Here is a 25,313-nt window from a genome sequence, read left to right as displayed (position 1 = left end):
AAAAATTGATGAGATCCCGAAAGTTCGTTCTAGCCGAACAAAACGTTCTACCCTACCTATCGAGGCTCGAGGCTCGTGGGTGGGTTTACTACACGATCGGTCCAAGAACTGAATTGACCGACGAATGTTGGCGAAGAGAGGGACGCCGTGCAACAGTCGGAGCCCTTGAGGCCCCTCCAGCAACTCGAGAGGGGAGAACAGGGGGCAAAGGCACATTCCAAGGCAGAACGGCTGCCAGTGAAGGTGGAAGGCCCCAACAGTCTCTCACGACATCCTGCTTCTATATGCCGCGCCTCCTCTCCGCTGGCTTGTCGTGGGCCTTATACGCCATTGCGATATAACGTGCAACTTTCATCGAAAATTTGCAGTTCTGTTTCCGAAAAAATTTGCAACTGTGAACTATCATTCTGTTGATCTGTTTTTTTTTGGAGCTCGTCGAGTCGCAGCTTCATCGTGGACCTGCTGTGGCATCGTGTGTGTGTGTGTGTGCGAATCGTGAAATAAAGCAGTAATGAGAACAGAAGTTATTTGTAATTATTTCTTGCTTGTGTTTTATCATGTCGAAATGTCGTGATATCGATATAAATGTTGCAAATAATACAGTGTGCGTTGATTAGTGTTAATCGAGTTTTTATTAGTTCAAGAATTTTTAATCTCGAAACTTTCGGTACTTTTATGTTCGGTAAGTAATTTTGTGGAAATTACAAAGTAGACACTTCATTGCTAAGAAGAAACATAAATTTCAATTGTTTAACGGTTTCTTCTTTCGCTTCTTCGTGAGTTTATATCGGCAGTCCATGACGATAATTTATAATATCAGCGACGATTTTAATGACTTTCTTACCGCTTTCTCATTACGACTATTGAAACTCAATTTAAGCCTTGGAAAAATATAAGTGATTACTCCGCATTATCTTCGTCGACGAAGAACTCTCTCAAGAGGCTTATGTTTCGTTCCACCGGTCTGCTGCCCTTCCCGCCCTTCCTCGTAAAACGGCCGTAAGTCCTTACAATGCAACGCTTCAAGGTGCATCGTTAGGCGTCAATTAACGACCAGTGAAGTAGATAAAAGTGTCCGAGGCACGTGTATCTCGAAAATGTGTCGCTTCGAAGCTGGAGCTCATTTCCAAGGAATAACGAAGAAAACAAGGGAAGAGAACAAGGGCTTCTGTGTTGCAAATTGGGTACCTGCATCGCGCCGGGCATGCGGAAGGCGAGCCACTGTCGGGCGACAGTGATTAAGAGACCAACAGCAGGAAAACCGACTCGCAGGTAAGCACTGCCGGTTGTTAGATTTCGATCGCGTTACAGAGCACAGGCAGGATTTAAGTGCAGCCGCGCGATTTCGCAATGCGCGTGCGAAACACGAGGCTCGTACCGCCGACGAAAAGGTCGCAATTTCTTCTCACGGTGTTGCGACCGCGCCGGGAAAAGCGACCTCTCTAGCAAAACTCTCGCTGCATTTACATAACTGATTATTGCTCCCAGAGAAACCAATAAACGTTTTTAGAATTTTATTTGAAAAACGAAATTTCATCACAAGTATCAATAATTACATCAACTTCAATTTTATACCTTGCAGATTTATGTTTTTTTCTTTTTTTTTTGCGGTCACTTTTTTATCGATTGCGATCATTGATCGGCTTGGGTAAAAAATTTGCTATTACTCGGAGATCGCGTCGGAATGCGTTTTGCAAAAGCAACTTTGTGATTCCGCTGCCAAACGACTGCGACAAACGTCCAGCCGTGTTTTCCTGGATAAGCGAAATTAAATCTACGTGTTGTGGATATATTCCCCTTCTTGTCGACTGCCGCGAGATCATCGAACGACAGAAAAAACTAGCAGCGACCGCACACAAACCATCGGCATCGAACTTGACCGTGGCCTTCGGAGCCTTTGCGCTCGTATAACGAGATACGAGGAATGTGAGCGGCCGCAGGAGTCACCGGTTGTACTTACGAAGACCACTTCGGACTGCTTACAGCTAGATGCCCGATATTAAATGAGCTCGACGTGATGTTGGAGTATAATTGGTTTTGCCAAGTGAAATTCTTTGCGTATCTCCTAATTTTCGGCGAAGGTTTGCGAAGAAGAACGCGCATGAATTTAATTAACTTCGGACATGGAGAGATATATATTTGACTGTTATTCAAAAATCTTAAAACTTTGGAGAATGTGGATCTCAGAAGATGGAAGATTAAGAAATAACTTCTTAATCCTAAGCAATATCTTTTTGTTCATTTTAAGGGGGGAGTCTCGTATGAATCACTAAAACGAAGGTAATTTTTAGGAATTTTTTTGAAGAAACAATGCAACGGATCTTTTTAAAACTTGTTGGTGTTTTATAACATATATTAAAAAGTAAAAAAAAATTTTTTTGTTTCAAAATAATTGATTATAGAGCCACTATAAACAAATGTTGACGCAGCCTCGTCACTGGAGTTGTGAATTGGTGGGAGTTGTAGCGTCTTTTGCATTCGTTTGAAATAAAAATACAAAAAAATTTTTTCTTTTCTATGAAATTATCTAGTCGATAAACCTAAAAAACAAGTAAAAAGTTGAAAATTGAAAAAATGACCACTTTAAAAAAATTGCGATTTTGACCCACAAAATGTCATCTTATTTATGCAATAAAAATTGTTTAAATTAATTATTTTACTAATTTTATAGATTCATCGACAATTTATATTATTAAACTACATGTATACACAGGGACAACTCGATTGATCGAATAGTTTTTGAGTAATCTTTCCCACCAATTGCCAAAAACTGGTTTCGAGAAAAACGCGTTTAAAGTTTTCGGTATTGAAAAGTAAAAAAGAAAAGTGTAACAACAAGTTTAAAACTGAGGCTCCGATTTCCTGCTTCTTCGAATTTCACACTTTGCTTGCACTCTCCAAATTGCACTCTCAAATAAGTACTTCCGAAAACGTGCCAAAAACAGTTACAAATTCTATAATCCTATATCTTATGTTACCGTTGATCAAGCGCCCCGCCGCGCGTTTGTATACCTGCGCGCAAGAAATGGGTTGTGGACTCCTTAAAACTTCGAATTTTGTTCTGTAACTTTGGGAATATATTTTCTACATGGATTACTATTGATTAAAGCAAAAAAAGAAATTTTTCAATTTTTTTAACCGGTTACACGAGGCTTCCCTCTTAATCCTAAGCAATATCCTTTTGTCCATTTTAACTTGAAGTATTAATATTTTTTTAAATATGCTCAATGCTTTACAAATTGACTTAACTGAGTTAATATTAAAATAATATTTTGATTGTAAGTAATTAATTTCACACGGTAAAGCTCTTATATTTACATACAATTATCTATAGTTATAATATGATATTTTTATATTCAGATTTGCTTTTACGAAAACCGCGACAATTCTTAATGAGATAAACGCGCATAATTTGCTTCAGTATTCTTGAAGTCTTCACACAATGCTCGATCATAAAAATCCATTTTTTTTTTAAATCATAAAGTTCAGTCGTTTTAAAAGTATTTATATTTCAAGTTATCAGAAAAGTTGTAACGACGAGTGATGGCAATGAATTATAGTTTCGTACATTTCTACATCCGGGATGATTATCGTTGTTCTTCATAATTCAAAGTTGATTCACGTTTTATTTTGTTATTGTCGAAGCCGACGCTGTTAATGTCAATCTCTTATATTGTTTTGCGCCATAAAGCTTTTATATTAAAAAATTAAAGATTTTTAATGTATTAAATAAAAATTAATTAATAAAATATTTAACATAAAATTTTGAGCTTACCTTTTTGTAGCATATTTAATGAGCATTATGTGCTACGAGAATTTTAATCTTTTTAAAACAATCTGGTCTTTTTTCAGTCTGTATTAATAGAAGCACATATAAAACAGACAATATTATAAAATACAGAAAAGTCGATTATTATTATTTAGCGGTAGCGTGTATTTTTTATTCGATGTGCAGCTCATTACTGTCGTATATGCGACAGTTCGAGACAAGAATTGGCAGACACAGCGTTGACACATCGGCCGTCGAGATCAGAATCGATGCAGCGGGCGATTCTCGACTGCGTGATGGCCGGTATTTCACGTATTGCGATGAGAAGTGGTTCGTTTTGATGTCCCGCCTCGTTGCACTTGATAAATCGTTCCATATTACGAAACAGCGGGAGCCACCACGAGCGACGTATAAAAAGTAAAAGCGGCTGAGAGATGCATCTAGCGAGCATTTTGTTTCACATTTTTTCTTATTTATTATCCAGCCGATCAATATAATATCTCCGTTATTTCTAACAGGAAAACAGAAAACTGCATTTTTCTCAATATGTCTTCAAACATTTTTAAATAACAGTACTAGAAATCATTGATTGTACGAAAAGCGCAGTGAAGCTTGTTTCGGATTAATTAAATATAAAATTAAAATCAGCTGCTAAACAATGAACACGTGTATAAACAAATCAAAATAAATAAGCCTTTTAAAAAAATGTTATACCTTTTAGAAAAACGCACTGAAAATTGTTCGAATTGTAGCGACATTTAAATATTCAAATATATACAGAATGCAAATTTACTTTACAGATTTTATTTGCGTATTTTTCGCACATTACTTTCTTTCAGATTTTGTTTAAAATGTCCCAACCAGAATTGATCAGCGATCTGGACGTGTCTGAAAATTCGCAGCACCCTTGTCAATGTTCCGCAATTAGCAACATGGACTCCATAAGGACACCGCGAGAAAGAATTGGCGCATTAGAACGAAATATGGGCAGCACGAGGATCTCTAACACTCAAGATCTGCCGCGAAGCCTGGAGACCTTGCAAAGCGCTTTCGAGCCGATACGAAGATTGGAGAGTCCGCATCAGGACAATTCGCAGATCAACTTGGAGAACGCCAGGAACGTCGATCTGCTGGAACATCAAACAAACATGTCGAATCCTAGATCCATAAATAGCCAAAGTTCGCTATTGTCGCTTCACGGTCTCTCCTGCAGTCCGCGTAATTTGGACTTGTCGCGCAATCTCGCGTTCGAAGCGGCTCGCAGGGTTCAGGAAAGCTCCAGTCTGCACGACAGTCAGCACAGTCTGACCTCGAGTCCCAGTCCTCTGCTGGAGGCTGGGCCGAATCTGCTCGAGACCGCCAGCAAGGAGCTGGACAAGCTGGAAGAGCACGGCGGCTTGTCGGCGCAGAAGCAAAGTAAAGATAAGCTGAAGAACGTTCAGCAAGTACTGAATCCTTACCAGCACCATCACGAGCCCGCGGCGGTGGATCGCGGCGTTCACGGACACTTTCACGGCGACATGCACGCTCACATTCACAAACACACCGACAACTTTAGAGGCGGCGCGAACCTGGACGCCGGCGAGAACTTGATGGGCTATCAACAGCACCAGCGACAGCACACACATCATCATCACGGTAATGCGAAAACGAATGTCGCTCATCATCACGGATCCGGCACGCATCACACGCACTCGCAGGGGCATCATCATGGAAATCTGGCGACCAGCCTCACCAGCCATGTTCACGGAAATTCTGCTCCTCTAAGCGCCTCTGGTTTGTATTTTTTATCCCCCCCCCCCCCCGGCATTAACTGTTATAATATTAATTATCGACGGTATTAATTGATGCCGGTTATTACGATGATAAAGTAAATCGAATATTGTTGCTCCAGGTTCCAGTTCCATGAACCAAACCAGACCGACCACCCCCACCGGACACCGTCATCCATCGATGCCTATCGCAGCTACGATAAATCACGTGAATTCGCCTCGCAGCCATCATCGACTGAACGGCGGTTCTAGCTTGACTCATCATTCGAATCCGGCGTTTCCCAGCGATCATCACGGCGCGTCCGGCGCTCTGAGCGGCGCGTCGTCCAATTCGAGCATGATGAACCACGGCGGGTCGCCCACGGTGCATCGGCACGTGGTCAATGTCAACGGCAGCCTATCGACGACGCCGTTGGGTGATCACCATCGCGGCAGCTCGTCGGGCAGTTTGACCGGCCATTCCAGCGTGAACCATCATCACGTCAGCTCCGGAATATCGTGCGAGTCCTCGTCGTCGAACGCCAATACTAGAGCGCACAGCAGGCTGGACCACGTTCACGATCATCATCATCACCTACAATCGGTGCACTCGCTGCACTCGAGTCATCCCGATACCAGGCCGAGAGACCGAGCGCCCTCGAGCTTGGATCATCACGGGCACCATCACGGTCATGTTCACAATCACAGCCACCCGCACGCGCAGAACGACACCAAAAACGCGTCTCTTATAGGCGTCGACGCCATCCAGGTAAGCAAAGCGGAATTACAGAGACGGATTCTGCACGGCGGAGCGGACAAGTTTGCGTCAAGTTTTCGCGTAGGATTATTTCCAGACGACACGAATCTCTGTTTTAATAAAATACTATTACAAAAAATTTAATTAGATCTTGCACTTTCATAAATTCCCCACGAGCTTCGCCAAATGAAGAGAATGACTTATGCCACTGTTCCGCCCAGCGGCTCGTATATTCCTAGCCGTTTTTGCCGCCACATCTCAGAAAATACACGTTCGTGAATCGCCATATCTCTATCCGCGCACGCTTGAGTTACGTTCGCCGTGTCCTGGCCACGCGAGAAGCTATAAATCGCGTACTAAGCAACGGTTCTGCCCTTAGAGCTTATATCAGGAAATATTTTCAGCCGAGGGCCAAATGCAGCGCGCGCATGGATGATTAATGATCGGTTGCCCGTTGCAGGAATGTTCGAATTTCGTCGCGAATGTGCAACGAGAAATAATTCATCGGGCATTCTTCGCCCTCGTGTTGAAATCGAAAATCCGTGCAATTAACTTAACATTCGTATCAGCTTCACTCGAACTCAGCAATCCTGACTTTCAAGAGTAAGATAATTGACGATCGAAAAGAAAATTCGAAGCTTTATAGCTAATAATAACAGATACTTGCTCCTTGTTAAAGTTAATTATCAGGCTATCAATTATTTCGGAGTCGTTAATCAACTACTCGTTAAATGTGAAGAATTCAATAATCAATATATATCGCGATTTAGATTGTTTCGCATGAATCTTCATTAAATGTCATCCATGAAGAAGTAACAAATATTAATTGCGAGTTGATATCATTATAACTCATTCACGTATCATTGATTATACAATGTGTGAAAAAAAATTTTAAACATTTTTTTTGTTATTAGATTTGACTATTAAATTATCAGTTCGCTCTAATTCGAGTTATTACTTCGCTGTTTTAGGTTTCGGCCCCCACGAAGAACAAATGTCAATGTCACGTGGTGCAGCAACCCGGCGGAAACAATAGAGGAATCGAGGGTGAAAGTGACGGAGGCGTCGAGGTGGCATCAAGAACGCATCAACCCCCTGCCCTTCCGCCACGTCCACCGCCCAGACCGGCGAGACGTTACGAGGCGACTGCTGCCAGTCAATGTGAGTAACTTATTTTTATGCACGCACTATTTGTGCAATTTAAAATAACGGTTAATTTCGCGAAGAAGAAAATGTTGACAAACATTTATTTTTAGCTCAGTTATTAAGCGTCTTGTTATTGTTTAATTTCCTTGGATCTTCTTTGTAAAATCTCTGAACTTATGACGATGGAAAAAAGTTACGAAAATTTTATTAAAATACTAATGCTATTGGAGAAAGTCATATTTTCCACGAGCGCAATACTCATCGTGCAGACTGCGTCGATATGAATAGTCGGTTTATGATATGAATGACGTTAACATCCACTCCATATCGGTGACTTAATTTCCATTCGAGATTGAAATGTCAGGCGGGCGTTGAAAGGTCGGACGGCGGCGTTTACCTGAAAATTCGCTGTGCGATCTCGCGGGCGGTAGCTCCATCCTATGTCGGGTCGTTTCACAATTATTCCAACAACTGCACTATCAGCCGGACGGGGAGGAGACGACGTTGGCGCGCCGCGTCTTATCAGTCGTGAACGCGCGTTATCGACGACCACCCGTTAGGTTTCTACCGCGCGCGTTCGGAGGGTGCGTGCCCGCGGAATTTCAACCCTCAACCGCGCCGGGTCGCTCGAATCATCCGGGTGGTATATCGACCAGTCGATGCTCGCACCAACCGAGAGTAGGACGATTCTCCCGTCGAGGGGAATGCGAGCGACTTGAAAACGGGCCGGCGATACGACGACCTCCGTCGCTATCAGCGTGGCGTTTACGTGCGACGCGTGCTCAGTATCGTCTTCTCGCTGACGTGGAAAAAGGCATCATCTGGATCTCGTCGACTCAACGAGCGTCACGGAAACCGCCACCTGTGGGACACATTACAACGTGTCCGCCGACGATTTCGGATTCCCTCGAGTGCGCGATCGTCGATACGGGAGCGGATTTGCACATCTCGAAAAGAATAAACGGAGATCGATATGACGATGATGGGATTTCTCGCGAATCAATGTGCGAAGATATCGAATGACGAATCAGATGCGGAAGCTGTCGTCAGTAATAACTTCTAATGAGACTTACTGATGGTGAAAGTGGGTTGATCCAATCGGAGATGAACAGGTGACCTTGGAGAGCAGCGAGATCTCATGGTGACACGTGTAGAGTATCGCAGCATGTATAGTTTAACGACGGCAACGCGAAGTATACTTATTATATCGTAATTTGCTGTTAATTGAGTGTTATTCATAATATCAAACATTTTATAGTGCGAATAGTTTTCTTGCAATCTTTGTGGAATAATAAGAAATACCGCATGATTTACATCTTAAGTGAAATAAAATCAACATATTTTTAATTAAATTAATTGAGCAAAAATTATTTTCTTAAAAATATATTAAAGATTAAATCATATATTATTTGTAAGTTATATCGTTACCTTTTTTTTTTAATTTTTGTAAAGAATTTTGTATCAAATCAATTTGAAAGAAATTTTCTGATTATCTTAAAATGGAATATCAGACTCACTTATGCGATTCATGTTCCACGAAGAATCAATGAGATAAAATAGCATTCCTAGACAATTTAGCCAATTGCCGTCAGAACCGTTCAATCCAATAGAGAGATTAATGCGAAAGAAATTGACTGATTAATGCAAGAAGAATCGTCGGCGCCCGCTATGCGATAGCAAGTGATAAAAACGTAGGAATGAATCCGCGGGATTGCTGAAGATCGTTGCGAGCGGGGCGCGAGGTGACACGAGGAAGATGGATGGCTACCCGGTGCTCCAAATAGTGCGTTGTCGCCTCGAGACGGAAATGGAGATGGACAGCCAGGGCTATCCGTTTCCGATGGCGGCGCACTCGCACTCACACTTGCCGCATCCGGCGAATCACGCGCATTTCCCGAGGCCGCATTATCCGCATCCTTGTGGTACGCCGGCGAATTCTTATCGCTTTTATTTATTAACCCCTTCTTTTTGCGTTGCCTTTGCGCACTCGAGTGCATCGTTATTAATAGACTGCGTGATGCTCCGTTAAGGCAAGGTCAAAGGTTACGGCACCTCGCTCTTTCAACGCATTTCACGTTCGTTAGATTTTCACCGTGCAATTTAGATTGTAGAAAACTTGGATGAATGCTTGATTTAAAATTATCCTTTAAAAGTATTTTGATGCTAAATAGCTAAAAGCGATTTCGAAATAATTCTTTTCTACAGCTATAAATCGCTTTTATATCTTATCGAAAAAAAGTTGGTTAATCGTATGTGTTTTATTTATTGAGATCGCGATAGAGAATGCAATTCGAGAGCCCTGGCTAAATTATCGGATTTTATTTTTATCTACATTTCCTTAGACAAACACCAGATCGTAAATTCTCCAGAACGACTATTGTTGGAACCAGTCCATATTACGAGGCCGAATATTACCACGGTAAAAATTGTTCTCGACGTATCGACGTATCTATATGTGCCACGCATGAAATATTCTTAACTGCGCGCTCTGAAATAGATGATTCCAATTTCGCTAGAATTGCTCGAGTCAGATTGCACGTTTGTATGTGTAGACTTTAAAAAATGCACACGATTCTTTTACACTTTCTTTCTATGGTAACTGCAAAATATTCTGTTGTATTTTTTCATTATATTAACAAAAAGCAAAGTGTTTTATAGCTTTTTCTGCAGAAGGAGAGAATCTTAATCAAAGATCAATCTTTAAATATATTATTCCTTTTATATCGATCGACTTCGAATCGATGCTTTTTTCGATGGTTAAGATATGATGCAGGCAGGTAACAATGTCCTGAGAAGTCGAAGGCTGTACATTGTTATCTCTGACGAAAAGCTGTAGGTGTCATCAATCTCCGAACTGCATTTCATAAGATAAAATATACGTTTCGACGGTGACGTTACCGATTTCTACGATCATTGTCCTCGGACACATGGAAAAACCGTGGATTTGCCCTCCAGGGGGACTGAATTGAAAGAAACTTTCCCTTAAAGGATCCATGCATCTCTCCCCCCCCCCCTCCCCCTTATCCTGAGAATTTCCACTCCGTAAATTTTATATCCCGCTTTGAACGGCAGATTAGGATCAGAAGACGCATCACGCTCGAGGTATTTCTTAAAAATATACCTCGAAAAATATATCTCGGACTTGGAAAAAGCCATAGCGAATCCTTTTCCGAATCTACTCTTAGACTTTTATCTTCGCGTGTCTTTTCACGTCCCGTACATTTCTCGATAAAAAAAAGATATATAAATTGTTAATGCAAACAATTTACTTTCAATTTTTGTGAAAAAAATTTGTGCGTACGTATATATTTAATTTAATTGCTCGCGGTTCAGTTTTCTATTTCATCTCCTGACATCTGTTATGCATCGACAAAGCATCCGATCAAAAAATTTTTATTCCGAGAGAACGTTGGGAGTATTAGCACATTGTTTTCAAAGCTATGCGGTATATTGATGCTTGAGAATTCATTGAGAGAATATCCAATACGGTCGGCGCACGGGGTTCAATAGGGAGCTTTGACAATAGAAGTCGAGCCTGGATGCCATCAAATGTAACACAGCTGCGTCGAGCGTTACAAAAGCAGCGGCTGTAAGCATTCCGCAACGCGGGTGCGATAGAAACGGAAATGCAATCGGTGGTTTTTCAGTTTTCATGAGAATCACGAAATACGTAACGAATACAACCAAAATTTATTTGCTTAGCGTTTTTGGAGAAAAAAAATTAAAAAAAAAAAGTTAAAGCGTATCAATTAACTTCAAATATTTTTCTTCATACAAAATTTCAATCAATTTTAATATTAATTTTTAATTAATTTTGCGAAAAATATCTTTTTTTGTACATATGCATTTTTCAATGTCGTTATCATTTGTCGTGTCCGTTCGTCATATCGTGTCGTAAATCTATAAGGACTGTGTGATAAAGGTTTAAATGTTGGTCTTTGTAGGGGTATCGACTTTTCTTAGGAGAAATCCAAGCACGGTTGGAGATGAGCTGTATCGGATCGTCGGTTAGCGGAATGATTGTCCTCACGTGAGAACCAACAGCGGTAGTCCTAATCTGGCCACAATGAGAAACGTGCCGTGAGCGAAATTCCTCGAACATAGCGATTGTCCGCAAACTCACGTTATTCACATCTCGATAATCATCGGCGGGATTAAAATTATTAGCAGCCTTGACATCACTGATTTTACAGTTCGCGTAATCAACTGCAGAATTTAATGCATCAGCGATTTGAGTCATTTTTATTTGAAAAAAAAACATGGAAGATGTTTTCAACTTAGTTTATGAAGGTTTTAAAAATGCTCTGATTTATTAAACTCAAAAAAAAAGAATAACGAGCATCAAATTTACGAGTGAATTTACTGAATAATTTAAATCAATTTTAACTTGACGTAATCTTTTTGTCCGTTATCAAGATATTAGTATTGTGATCACGTGCAGAATATGTCAATCGAATTGATTAGAATTTCAAGAGTGGATTTTGCAGGTCACACCGGCGAAGGTGGATGCTGCAAGAAGTACGTTGTCCTTTGCTGTCTCTGCGGTGGGTTAAGCACGGCGGTCGGCAGCCTCTTTTTGGCGGTGCACGCGATTCTTTCGGCCCACACGGCCAGTCTAGCGCTCTTCGAGACTGTGCCGTCTTACATTCCTGGCATTATGGTGAGAGACAAAGATCGATCGGTTGTATTACCAAATGCGGCTTAGCGTGCTGATGCTTATCTTGACGGTTGTGCGCAAAAACGACGTATCGAGTAATAGCATTGAGCAAATTAACTTCAAAATGCGAAGCTTTATACCGCTGACATAGTTATGTAGATAATATAGTTTTTTTTTTTTTTATAAATTTCGATACAATTTATAAGTATTTTTAAAATAAACTTTATAAGTTTTCATTTTTAATGCGCATGAATATCTGATGCGTTGTTCAAGTATCTCTCGGATATTTGAAAATGACATGGACGTTATGGGAGAAAAGTGAATAACGAATTTATCGTTTCAGTTGATCGTGATGGGTCTCTTTACAATTATGTTGGCTAGGCGAAAGCACAGATACGGACTTCTGGTAAGTTCGCCGCGTAAACTTCTCGTTTCCCGCGGGGAAGCGTCATCGGTGCTGACAGTTCTGCTATTAAACCGGGTTTATAACTTTTGCAGATGAAAGTCTGCGGTTCCGTGGCAGTGGTGTGCGCGCTGGTGTGCGTGCTCGTCACCATCACGACTACGGTAATCCACATGTCCCGATTGCAGAACCTTCGCGAGTGCGTTTACACCGCGCGCGCGAGGTACGTATATCCCTTTCGTTTATATATCCCGGAATAAATTACAATCATAAAGAGAAGTTGAGCGACTCCTGTCATTGCAAAAGTGGACGCGCAGTAATAATAATATTTCGCATTATTATGGAAATTTTATCATCTCTGCTGTGTAACTAAAATTGTTTTCGCAAAAGTGTTACTTTTAAATTATGCAACTTTTAAAAATTATAAGAATATGTTGATTGTTTTCTGAAAACAGACAGATGTCTTTATATTCAATTTTTTTAAACAGAGATTTTTTATACATAGATCTTCTTTAGATTTATAGATAGTTCCCTTCAGGATTCATAGATTTTAATCTTGAATTTAGGTCGTGTACATGTTACGCCGCACCGCCATCGAAAGGGGATTCCGGGGTGTTGTTTGAGGGAACTGCTCACTGCGATGCGGTGCACGGCGCACTTTCGGACTGCCTGAGGGCTCTTTTCGGTGTCTCGGTGGCCGGTATATTGGCCTGTATATTCTCGTGTATGCTGGTATACCAATTGTTGAGTCACGAGAAGAAGAAGATGTACTGGGAGCAGTTGGAGCTGAGATGCAGATCGTTGTACGGCCAGGGTGGTACCGTGGGAGCACCGACCGCGGCCTGCGGATGCTGCAACGACTGCGGAGGCGCGAGCCCGTGGTGGGCTCAGACGCCGGGAAATCTGTACACGCCGAATCCTGATATGGCACCGTCCAGGTATGCAAAATAATAACATTACGATGAAAAAATATATATTGCAACTTGATATTTACAGAAAGATTTCCGCGAAATATATTGCGATCAACGACGTATCTTTTGTAATTATATTTATAATAAAATAACAATGATCCGGCTATATACAATGTCTAACGGATTACAATTACGTTCGATAACAACGAAATCGTAGCGCAAAACTGATAAATTTCACGCACGAATGTCGTCAAAGAAACAAAGTGAAATAAGTTCGCGAACAAGGCAATGCATCCGCGCGTTTCTTGCCTGCAATACATTGTATTTGGATAATACGTTAATATACGCCATTAATTGAAATGGCATTCCATTCGATCCCCGACATTTACAGAAAGGTTTTCCACGTCTCGGAAATGTATTACGATGAGCGACGTACCCTTTGAAGTTTACTTTTATCCGTCGAGGCACGAACTGGCAATAAAATGCGCGGCCGCGCACGTGATTGGTTTTAAAGTACACAGACAGGATGCGGTAGACTTTGTGATATTTCTCTGAAATACTGTCTCCCATGAAATTTCCTGGTATTAATTCCGAGCACGCCAAAAAAAAAAAGATGAAAAAATTTGTATTTGCACAGCACACGGTTCAAATCAGTAAGCGAGCCATCGAAGTCGTTAAAAATGTATATTTTATAACGATACGATCGATAAGACGATATTATCTCCTCCTCATTAACGCAGTATATTTTTCTATAATATGAGAACACATACAGAAGCGTCTCAGAGAAGTCTTGAAAAATGTCAAGAGATATCGCAAATAAGTTTCTTAATTTTTATTTAAACGATTAAGTTTATACAGAATAAAAAAAGTGGACATTTTATTTTATAAGATAGTAATTTATCCAACTACTTTGATAGAGCAGTTTAAAATTATTAAATTAAAACTTATTAAATAAATTAAATAATAAAATTTAAATAATTTTAATAATAAATTTAATTTAAATAATAATAAAATATAATATATAATAATAATAATATATAATAATATATAATAATAATAAAAATTTAATTTAAATAATAAATTAAATAAAAAAATAAATTTAAACTTATTAAATATTTGGAATTAGTTAGCAATAGTTGCTTTTAAATCCTTTACGTCGAAAAGTTAATAGATTACTTTTTTTTTTTCAGGAGATGGCGATTACCTTGGTCCAGGTCGAGAGGTCCAGCTCCAAGTCCTGATTCGAATTACGGCTTTCACACGCAGGCACGCCCGGTGGAAACCAACGTGGAGAGCGTAACCGGCCCTTACAGCGTTCTCAGTTCGCAGTCGAGCGGTCCTTATTCCGTTTTAAATACTCAGAATGCTCCGTACACGCCGAGCACCGCGTCCTACAGCGTTCTGGAAACACCGGTGCCGTTATGGGGACCGCCACCTCCTTACAGCGATCCGAACAGTCCTGCCAGACGACTGCCGCAAGTGATCGAAGCAAGAGCCCGAATTGCAAAGAGGATAGATAATTTCGAAAATAACGAAGGTAGAGTGTAAACTGCGAAAGGCCAAATTATTTTTTTATTTAAATCTTCACTTCGAATTAATGTTATAATAATTTAGTAAATATCACACAAAAGAATCTACGTTAAATTCCACATTTTTTAAAAAAATATTTCTAGATCATAGACCGAGATCCGCCAAACGTCCTTCTGACAATTATGAGAATGCCGAGGAGATATCTAACAGCACGGATCCCGAGGGCGGAAACGAGGGGACAATCAAAAGCAGAAGAGTTAGGAAGCCTCTGAAGGGCGTGGAGAACGGAGGATTTCAGCAAGAAGCGAATCCTGGACCGAAACAGTCCGAGAGCGAGCTATATTTCGGTGACGTGTCCTCGTGCTGCGGACCCGAAAGCAGCTTCTACGATCTGGCTGTAGAGAAAGAAGGTACTATCTATATATACTTGCAACTAACGCGCGAATTTCTTAACGTGCGAATTATATGACCGAATCCACCAATTTAACAAATTAATTATTATATTTAAAATAAATTCCGAGACATTATATGCAATTTTTGTTATTATTACAAATCTTATAGAAGATTTGTTTCTCATAACAATCGCTAATCTAATTTCATTGTCAATCCATAAGAGTATTTCTTATAAGGACTTGATTTTACAATTTAAACTATAAAAATTATACACGCATCCAGTCTCGTTTCCTTACAAGTTTGTTTATAACGGCGATGTAGCGTTTACGATTTTTAATTTACTTCTACGGAGTTTCTCAAAGCATTGGTTTTTTAACTTTTAGGTACGGAACATCCGGAAGGTGTCGACCTTCTGGCGACCAGGTTGGGCAAACGTCAATTGTCGAAAAGATCTCGGATGCCTCTTCCCTTGCCTACAGATCACGGCGAGATTCCTTCCGACAACTACGCGAATAGCGATGAGCCGAGAAACGCGAGAGGTCCGTTCCTCGCTCCCGATGCGCAATACGAAGTTATTCAGCAGGGTCGTTATTCCTATTACGCGTCCAAGGATGACGAAGAGCTGCAGGAGGGCCCGACGAGTTCCAGTTACTTCCGGGAGGACGAGAACGAGCGAGGGCGAGAGAGAGATTACCGAGACTACAGGAACAGCCAAGAGGAAGAAACGCCGCAGTGTTGCTTGAGCGATTCGACCACCCTGGACTCTGGTTGGCAGAGCGGGGAGCAACAGCAATCGGACGATAACGTTCGGCCCGTAAATGTGTGATCTTAGACCTGTAAGATTTTAGTGAAAGCGAGCGCCGATTACTTGCCGGAAGATGTTACACGAAAACAATTAGATCGTAGTGAAGAAAATGCGACAATAGTTTCTGGTCTGTGAGTACGTAATTTAGATCGATCGTATGTAAGATGCTGTTCTCAGCGAGTAAAGTAAGCGGTTGAAAATACGGAAGTTCTATCTTTCAAAGATTTACTTGATTGTTGAAGTAGGAAAGTTAGGGACACGATGATGGTGTTTGAGCTTGACAGGTAAAGCCCTAGTCGGATGATGAATATGATGACAGATGACAGCGTTTCGCGTGTTTTTAAAAAATGTAATTAAGTTCTTAACGCACTAAATTTAATTAACAGTATGAAATGAACAAATCTCGAGATGGTGCGCGTTTCAATTTATATTGCATCAATTAATTTTATCCTCGAGCATTATAAAAGAAGTTAATTCAAGAACAATATCTTGTAATTTAAAAATGATTCAAGTAATAACAACATCGATGACGCTATAACATAATACGTATTTACGAAATAATAATAATTTAATAGTTATTAATTAAATCTTCTGTACTGAAAGGATATTGTTTGCCACAATATTCTTATTCCTTCATATTAAAATGTATATTTTTATATTATTTGCACGAAGCAATTAACGACGAACTGCCGTCATAAAAAAATATATAAAAAATTGAGACAGACTTCGATAATCTGTAGTGATATAAAAGTAATAAGAGAACACTATGATAATGCCAAACTCAAATGCTAATCTCGACTTCGGCGAGAATAAATTGCCATTAATTTCTTTCGTAAGAAGCTTGCCGGTTCAATATAATCTATATACATGTACTATTCGCGTACATTTATTGCAGAGTAGAATACGATCAAGTGATAATTTATGATAATCCTCGATAGAATCTTAAGCGATGCAATCTGTGGTAAACAGTCTGGGTGCACAAAAACTGGTCGCGTTCATCACGATGTGCATCAATGGCCGTAATTAATGAACCGTAATAAAAGCAGCCTGATCGTATTAAAACACGATCAACTGCTAGATGAAAATACGTAAAACGAAATATTTGCGGCAAATTCTGTGTATTTTTGCTAATTAAGCGATATCGCTTGTATTGCTCGTAGTAATAAATATTGTGTGTCTGTGTGTGTGTTGTGTGAGTGCTAAATATAACTAAGAGATCATCCACGATGATAAAGAATGGATGAAAGCGAATGAGACAGAATGGAAGGAAAAATATATTAATTTCATAGCTAAACTGTTTGTCGAAAACGTATGCATACACGAACAAATGTATGTTTAAAAGATATTTTCCTTATTTCGTATTTATTTGCTATTTTGTACTATTTATTACTTTTAATTTGATAAAAATAAGCTATTTTTTCTTAAACTTGCGTATTTGAGTATTAATTGCCGATGAATCAATCGACAATTTCTTAAATGTGCAAAAACACATTTTATTCTTGCCAATTAGTTGTTAGCTGTAATTGCAAATAGTTGTTGTCTCTGAAATGATCAGATGACACGTTCGTAAGTTATAAAAATACATATTTAATAATAATTTTATTTTGTAATTAAAAAATTGTTTCATTGTGTCATTTATAAGTCTAATTTATTTCGTATCATGTTTGACGTTTCATTCGTTCACTTAATATTTTCGTCGGTTAAAAATGTTATGCGAGACTTTCGTTCGATGACTGCATGCATCGTTATCAGTGATTAATGATGGATCACTACTTTTTTGAGCGTTACGGGCGCGAACACTCGCTTTCGGAATTACAATTCGGGTGGACCAAGGACAATATAGAGAAATCAATCGAATTAATTAGCGATTAGGATACTCGTCGGTTGTCTATTTTCGTTATCGGCTCAAGATATAACTGAAATGCATATTTTATCATCCAGGAGTGGTAGAAATTATAGCGCAATAGCTTAATGTCGTCTAACAATAAGTGAATGAAGTGTACCTTAAGGGTGAGCCGCGAGTCATAGTAAGTCCGGCGCGCCAGCGAACAATGTACTTGACAATGATTAAGAATAAAGAATAAATTTTGCGAAGAAGACTACGTAAGATAAATGGTGGCCTTTCCTTAAATCAACGCTTACTCTTCACATTGTCACGCAAATTATCCGATAATCATAGCCGAGAGAACGTCATTGCAAGGCAGGCAGCACGCGCGCGCGCTGCTGCTTGCGTAAATTCTATGATAGAAATAATAATACTTATGTCAGTATATTTTTCCAAATTGCTCACTGCAGATAATATCTCTTTTTCTTGTGTTATTTATTTAAATCTACGCAGGGCAGAAAAGTCGGCGAACGTGGATGTACATATATATATGCACACAAGTAAGCACTCGGAAGAAATGCGGGTTTCAAGGGGGCGTTATTGTTAACAGCTTCGTTAGCAAATTCCAGTAGCTACGTTGCCTAATATGAGAATGTTTGATATATCGTAACGAGCCAGTAAATTTCCCTTTCACAACATGCATGAAAGGTAACGCGTGACACGATAAAAATGCAAATAGGACGTGCGCGGTTTCTCCAAGTTGAAAATTTACATTTGTCGAAATGCTATCTTGTCAGAGCTTTGCGTAATCAGCATATACTTGACAATACTAAAAATATTATATGAAAGAAAAATGTTCAAACTGATGCCGCATTCTTAACGCTGGTAGCAATTGCTTTGCTGACAGCAATTAAGTGACCTAGATAGTATCATTTAGAAAATAAAGCGCGCCTTCGCTTCACTTTTTAGGTCATAACAGATTTCGTAGATAATCTCGAAACTTCCAGTGTAACATTTCATACAGATGTCGTCGCCACAGTTTGTTAAGCAGGGATATGTTTGAGATTCGTATCACAGCGTATGTAAAATCTCTTGTACCGTAAGACAGAGCGCTTAATTAATCAGGTGGCGAGCATATTTGTACGAAATTCAATGAAATGCGCGTACATTGTTTCTACGATCGTATGTGTGATAAGTCCCATAAAAAGTGGCTTTAAATAAACCACTATCTTTTGCAAATAATTGGCAGCGATTCAGTTGTTCTCAATTTAGAACTCAGTTGCAAATTATTCACAGAACATTAATTATTCCCATTTGCTTACAACATCAATTCATATATTAATTAACTGATTTAAAAAAGTACATCTGAAAACACATATGACTGTCTGATATAGTAAATAATAGCAAATAATTGACGTTTATTGTTTGACGTTACATTTGCGATTAATTTTACGTTTGGACGCGACGCTGATATATTCGTGTCAAACAACGTAATGCACGCGTATAAATAAAAATTTGTTATTTCAGATCACTAAAATAAGTGTACTAAGAATAGAGTATATATTATAATTATTCTACGTATATTTTCCTACGATTGAAAGTGAAATATATATACATTTACGCAAAAAACTAAATACAATAATTATAATAATAAGGTACACAGTGTAAGAAATTGAGATCGATACAATATTATCGTATTATCCATCATACTGTATCATATTAGCAATTTTACGAATAATTAATGTCAATAGAAATGTCGGAACATGTTTCTAAGCAATAGAACATCCTATATTGTGAAAGACAGACAAGAATAAGTTTTTTCTAATATTTCAAGACTTTGTTGAACAAAGTCGTAATGTTAGTTTCAAGCACCTTCGACGACTCTTTGCGTTTCCTGATTCGCCAAGAATCTCTCGACTCTTTCCCGAAATTCTCTGCTAGATTCCGGCAAGGGTAGCCGCGATCCTGAACCGGCGAGACTCTGCAGGGTGGTGAAGTTCTGAAGGCTCTCCGACAGCCGACGATCGTGATCCAAAATATCCGGCTTGGGCGCCGGCGGTTTTCTCTTCTGTACCGGCAACCTCGTCGTCTTCAAACTGGTGACGACATTGCCATTTTCCGGCAGACGATTCATCATACCGCGGAACGCGATCTTCGCGCTGAGCAGCGACCAAAAGATCTCCAGAAGAGACGCCACCAGGACGTTCAAAGTCAACAGCATCTTCGTGTGCGGCGAGTTCTCGTAACGACTGCGCCAGAAAGTTTTGGTCTCTTCCTTTGTTAAATCTTTCGTCGGTCCTTGCGTGATGTTCGTCGTGTCTTTACTTTGAAAGCTTTCCCTGGATATCATCGTCCTTTCCTCAAATGTGAAAGACGCTTCCGCTTTGAGATCGTCGTAAGCGTCGATTTTGGTTTCGTCATGAAAATCTGATACATTGGATTCAGTGTGGGAAGACTTATTAGATTCGTTGATCTTCAGAAAATCCTGATTTTCAGTGTCATTGAGAGAGTTGTTCTTGAGCGGCGTAATATCGTCCACGTGCGTATCATTTTTTAAATCTACAGCGGGATGAAGAGAATAACGCGGCGCGTCAAGAATCTTCTCCAGCGACCATAGGGATCCTTCGGTGCTACCGGAAACCGCCGCGACGTCGAGGATCGTGACGACGAAGCAGAGGACCGCGACCACCAGGGAGAAGAGGCTGCCGTAGAAGAAAATGGTGATGTTCCGGTCGATGTACCAACGCCGCCAAGCGAGGAGACCCGTCACGAACGGCACCAGACACGCAACAGACAAAATCGGGCCCTGCAGGGACAAGGCGAAGGTGCCCAGAAGGAGGGACAGAGCTCCTAGACCGAAGTGGACCAAGGACAGGCCGCCGATCGTCGACGCCGAGTAGCGACGCTCCGACGGGTACAAAGACGACAACGGCGGTTTCGTCTTCACCTTTATAACGTACACGTTCTCCGTCATCGTATTCTATGACGTAATTCGTGCTCAACTGCGCAAACCACTTGAATGTGCGAGAGAAAGGATTACGTTAGATACAATGTGTCCGATGCACATTAGTTTGAGATGAAAAATTTTGTTCGCATAATTCACACAGAGTCCATTGTTCCATTCATATTCGAAAAAAGTCACCCTTCCGTAAAGTTTCGTCGCGATGTGACGGAAGTGCAGACTTCATCCAAACCGTTTGTGAAGTATTCACTTTCTGCTTCGCACTGTCAAATTAAAAAACATTTGGTGGTAAATAAAATGCAACAGCTGATCGCTGTCTTACAAAATTTGATAAGAAATCATAGAAATAAAATATTTTATGAATATTATATTCAAACAGATTAAAATCTAATATTTATTATTGTGACTATTGTTGGATTTTGAATGTAAAATAATGTATATCGTATGCCGAATAAGAGATTTATTTTTATAATTTAATAAATGCCAAGTACGATACCTAAACAAAATCTAAGTATTTTCTTACTCTTTTTACTTTACTCTTAAATGATATTTTGATTATTATGTATGCAATATAATGATCAATTTTGCATGAGTGTGTGTGCCAAGAGCAACGTGAACTAGTAATTTGATCGATTGGAAAGTAAATTATAGAGTTGAAAAAGTACGCGATCGAGCGTAGAAAACCAAACAGGTCACGATGCGCGATCGCGATGATTTTACAGTCATTCATTCGATATTCAATTATACTAGATATGTAAGCTGCAATCGAGTTCGAAGCAGAACCGAGTCGGGAATGTTTAACAACGCGAATTCGCCGACGTTTAACAGAGTAAGAGAAGCCGACTTCCGCGCTGTCAGCCGAAGAACAGCCGGCTCGAGCAATTATCGTAACCACTTCTCGTTCGTCTTAATTGAAATCCACGTTGGCCTCTGCGCGCGGATTTCGCTACTCGCGGCTTACTGCGAGAGAGACATCTTGCGCAATTCGTGGATAACAATCGCTCATTCGTGACAGAATCCAGCCAGTCTCGCATAAACAGAATCGTTCGCACGAGAACAAGATTGTAATAAATATTTCTGTTATAAGAGAGTGAAGTAAAAACGAAATGAGATCATCACACATATATAGACAGTTTCGGAATTGCATTTTTCAGTATTGAGATACTTTGTAAAATAATGAATATTGAAATAAAAAAAGAAAATAATATTATAAAATTTAAAATAACAGAATCAACATGCGAGAGAATAATTTATTTCAAAATAAAATAAAGGCAAAGAAAGTCTTTTTTACTTCTTGTACAAAATTTAGTTTATATTGATTCATATGAATAACATTATTCGTACGACTGACTCGCTTAATAGAAATGTAGAATTAATGCGTCGTTGCCGATCGGTTGTTTACTTTTTTCTCGTGCAAACATTATGCAACTAATTATGAGAATGCGATTATATTGCGAGCGCGAGTGTTCTCATTTTCACGTCGAATTAGCACGAACCGTGTGAATCCTCAATGAAATTTCTAGTGAGTAGTGAATTTATGCACCGCAGGACATGTGATAATTAAAATGTAATTTTAAGAAATTTCATTTGAAAGCTGTAAATCATTTTTCTTTCCATTTAAATGTTATATGTAAAGTGTAGCGAATACAATTAGAGAAATATTAAATTAAATACCAAAAAGATATTTCTTATTTTCCATATTATTCTATTCTATTTTACAAGCCTACATTATTTTTCAAAATCCAACATTTATAAAATATGATATATTAAAATTTAATAAATAAAGTATTATAACATGTAATGCCACATAAGCGTAACCCGCGTAAAATTCTGGATTTGTATTTATAGCGATATAATCGTAACAAAAATTTATCTCTTTGTATGAATGGAATCTTAAACAATAAACTCTAACAATTATCGAAAAACGTACTAAACCGCTTTATGTGACATCACATGTACGAACTTCATGTTAATTTTATCTTTTCTTGAAAATAAAAATTTAATTCGATGACAAATATATCTCGTCAAAAGAGATAAGATATTATTGAATTTTACAAACTTTATCTTGTAGATGAATTAGTGTTGATAGTACGGAATTAATTACCACTATTTCACTGTATCACAATATACTTTTCGTCGTTTTAAAAGGGCGAGATTTCAGTAACTGCATCTCAATAGTGTTAAACGCGCGGTATCGCAATGATTCGCGTGCGACACTTGAATAGCGACTGAACTACGAAGACTAGTCCTCGTTGAAATTGCTACGAAATCCCGGACGATCCTCCCACGCAGCCGACTTGCAGTGAAAGGGACAACAAAGAACAGCGCTGGATAAGTGTACCTTCGGCTTACGCTAAGTCCTGTTCACACCATTGCTTGTTCGCGTTCACGCGGTAAAACGATCTTGGCAATGAGAGGCAAGATATAGTCTTTCGTCTCCCTTTCACTATCTCATGTGCCTCATTGCCATTATGTATCACTCGTGCAAGAAAACAATGGAATCATAAATCATAAAAAAAAAAATGGAAAAGTTGGATTTTTTTCTAAGTCGAAGCAATCTCTATCATATTCCTGCACAATTTAACAATTTTTTGAAAAGCAAATTAATGCGTTAATATTATCAGAATAGAATTGTGAATTCTTGAAATTCCTCATTCGACTGATTTTTTTTTTGGAGTGGCAGTCAATTGACCTCACTTGCCGCTCACGAAAACATGACCCTTCCTCTCTGTCTGAAAGTCCCGTTATAATCGAAGGTAAAACTCTCAGAGAGCAAACGTATCCCAGGGTCTTCGTCGAGGATCGCTAACCTTTATTGTTAGCTGCAGAAACACACGGGTTCGGCGCACGACCTTTTCGTTCGCCGATTATTGCTAAAGAACTCACTTGCAGATTGCGTTAGATCGATACTTTTATCAACAAAACATACGTGAAACAATAAAAGAATACATAATCTTTTCACTGTTATCTTTTCAAACAAATTATTAGTAAGTAAAAAAATATATTGAGCGTTATGTTACTTTCAAACGCCACTTTATGATCTAATGAGACAAAAAATGAAACTAAAGATTTTTCTATTAAAAATCGCTTCAGATATTGAGGTCACTTATTACGATATAATGAGGTTGCGCTTATTATAATCACAATAAATGATTAAAATTAGAACGATATTTCGATTAACGTTCGCCACTTCTAATCGCGGAGAAATCTTAATCTAGTCAATTTAATCTTATCGGTAAAAGTTACCAATTTTCTTTTACGATGGAATTTATTGTCGACCTGTTTTAAGTTATATGAGTATTGAATTTCTCTTCTAAATATATCTCTTAGTAATAATATCAATAGTATAAAACATATAATATAAAACACTAAAGCTTTAAAAACGTACCAAAAAAATTGTTCAAGAAAACGTTAGATGTACTTAATAACGCAAACAATTAATCAAAGAGATTTTAACTTTGCGCAGAGAGCAAATGCAACACTATCAATTTGAATATTTTAAAAATCATAGAAAATATTGCTGCAGAATCGTTTCCGCAGCAAGATGATATAATTCATATAATTTATGAATGAAGACGGTATAAAGTAATGTCTAGAGAATATAATTTTCAGTCGTTATAAACTTTAATGAGTTTCAAGTATACTCTTGCGAGAAGACGAGAGACGGTGGAATTGTATGATTACCTCGTCTATTTCTTTTGATTTCTTCACGAGAGCGATTACAGATGCATAAAGACGGCGCTACGATTGCCTAATGGGAAATGCTAACAGGAGCATCGTTATTAGCGCCGTTGTGTAATTAGGAGGACGATCGAGAAAGTGTGGCTTTCAGCGTGGCTGCGACGGATCAACCGCACGCTGCAGCGTAACGGTATGCATCTCAATCTTCTTGCATCTTGCAAGAACGGGAAGGGACTTTCACGATGTAGCAAAATCACTCCACCGTCGATAAATCGTTCGTGCGGAAATTATGATGCGCTTTCCAGAGGATTGAGCGTGCCAGGAACATCGAACTTCCGGTAAGATCGACAAGATCGCTCGAACTCGCTCGAGCGGATGATTGTCGCGTTTTAGAGGCATTCAAGAGAAATCAAATTCTATTTTGCATGATCCCGCAACAAAGGGATAACCGCGATCTGCGCGATCGTTGCATGTGGAACAAGCCGGAAAGCGTGCGTGCATTGAAGCACAGTTGAACATGGATGCTCGCTTTGCATGTGCCTGATAGCAACCCTCGGAATAAGCACTATATCTAACTTGTTGATTTCAAACTATTACAATCATAAGAGATAATATATAGATCTATTTGCGATAGATGCTATAAAGACGAGTTGATTCGGAAAACAGATGTTAAATAGACACCGTTTCTCACTTGCATATTACTTAAGATAAACAAATTTTCTG

General features: G+C 39.2%; 2 protein-coding genes across 3 annotated transcripts; one reads left to right on the top strand and one right to left on the bottom strand.

Moving 5' to 3' along the window:
* Positions 1 to 18,219, top strand: LOC105677127 (uncharacterized). Its single transcript, XM_012375526.2, has 11 exons — positions 1 to 1,272; positions 4,609 to 5,545; positions 5,664 to 6,289; positions 7,249 to 7,438; positions 11,911 to 12,083; positions 12,424 to 12,486; positions 12,579 to 12,706; positions 13,050 to 13,421; positions 14,585 to 14,931; positions 15,068 to 15,334; positions 15,701 to 18,219. The coding sequence occupies exons 2-11, from the start codon at positions 4,621 to 4,623 to the stop codon at positions 16,141 to 16,143; spliced, it is 3,534 nt and encodes a 1,177-aa protein (XP_012230949.1). The 5' UTR covers positions 1 to 1,272; positions 4,609 to 4,620; the 3' UTR covers positions 16,144 to 18,219.
* LOC105677129 (uncharacterized) lies at positions 17,913 to 25,232 on the bottom strand. Of its 2 annotated transcripts, none has more exons than XM_012375528.2 (2): positions 22,969 to 25,232; positions 17,913 to 21,172 (listed from the first exon to the last, which is right to left on the bottom strand). In XM_012375528.2, exon 2 carries the CDS (start codon positions 20,919 to 20,921, stop codon positions 19,812 to 19,814), a length of 1,110 nt encoding a protein of 369 aa, XP_012230951.1. In that variant the 5' UTR covers positions 20,922 to 21,172; positions 22,969 to 25,232; the 3' UTR covers positions 17,913 to 19,811. The 2 variants fall into 2 exon arrangements, with proteins under 2 accessions (XP_012230951.1, XP_012230952.1); XM_012375529.2 differs by having other exon boundaries at positions 23,014 to 25,232.
* Positions 25,233 to 25,313: the final 81 nt, after the last annotated feature.

Source organism: Linepithema humile, chromosome 1 (assembly GCF_040581485.1).
Source record: "Linepithema humile isolate Giens D197 chromosome 1, Lhum_UNIL_v1.0, whole genome shotgun sequence".
NCBI classification, from domain to species: Eukaryota; Metazoa; Arthropoda; class Insecta; order Hymenoptera; family Formicidae; genus Linepithema; species Linepithema humile.
The sequence above is the reverse complement of the archived record's forward strand: the minus strand, read 5'-3'. Positions and strand labels throughout refer to the sequence as shown.

What these genes read in the sequence shown, in the direction of transcription:
- LOC105677127 (XM_012375526.2), top strand. Translation starts at nt 4,621, where the DNA reads ATGTCCCAACCAGAATTGATCAGCGATCTGGACGTGTCTGAAAATTCG. An exon ending in CTTACATTCCTGGCATTATG is followed by an intron (nt 12,084 to 12,423) that starts GTGAGAGACAAA and finishes TTATCGTTTCAG; the next exon opens with TTGATCGTGATGGGTCTCTT. An exon ending in CCTGATATGGCACCGTCCAG is followed by an intron (nt 13,422 to 14,584) that starts GTATGCAAAATA and finishes TTTTTTTTTCAG; the next exon opens with GAGATGGCGATTACCTTGGT.
- LOC105677129 (XM_012375528.2), bottom strand. Translation starts at nt 20,921, where the DNA reads ATGACGGAGAACGTGTACGTTATAAAGGTGAAGACGAAACCGCCGTTG.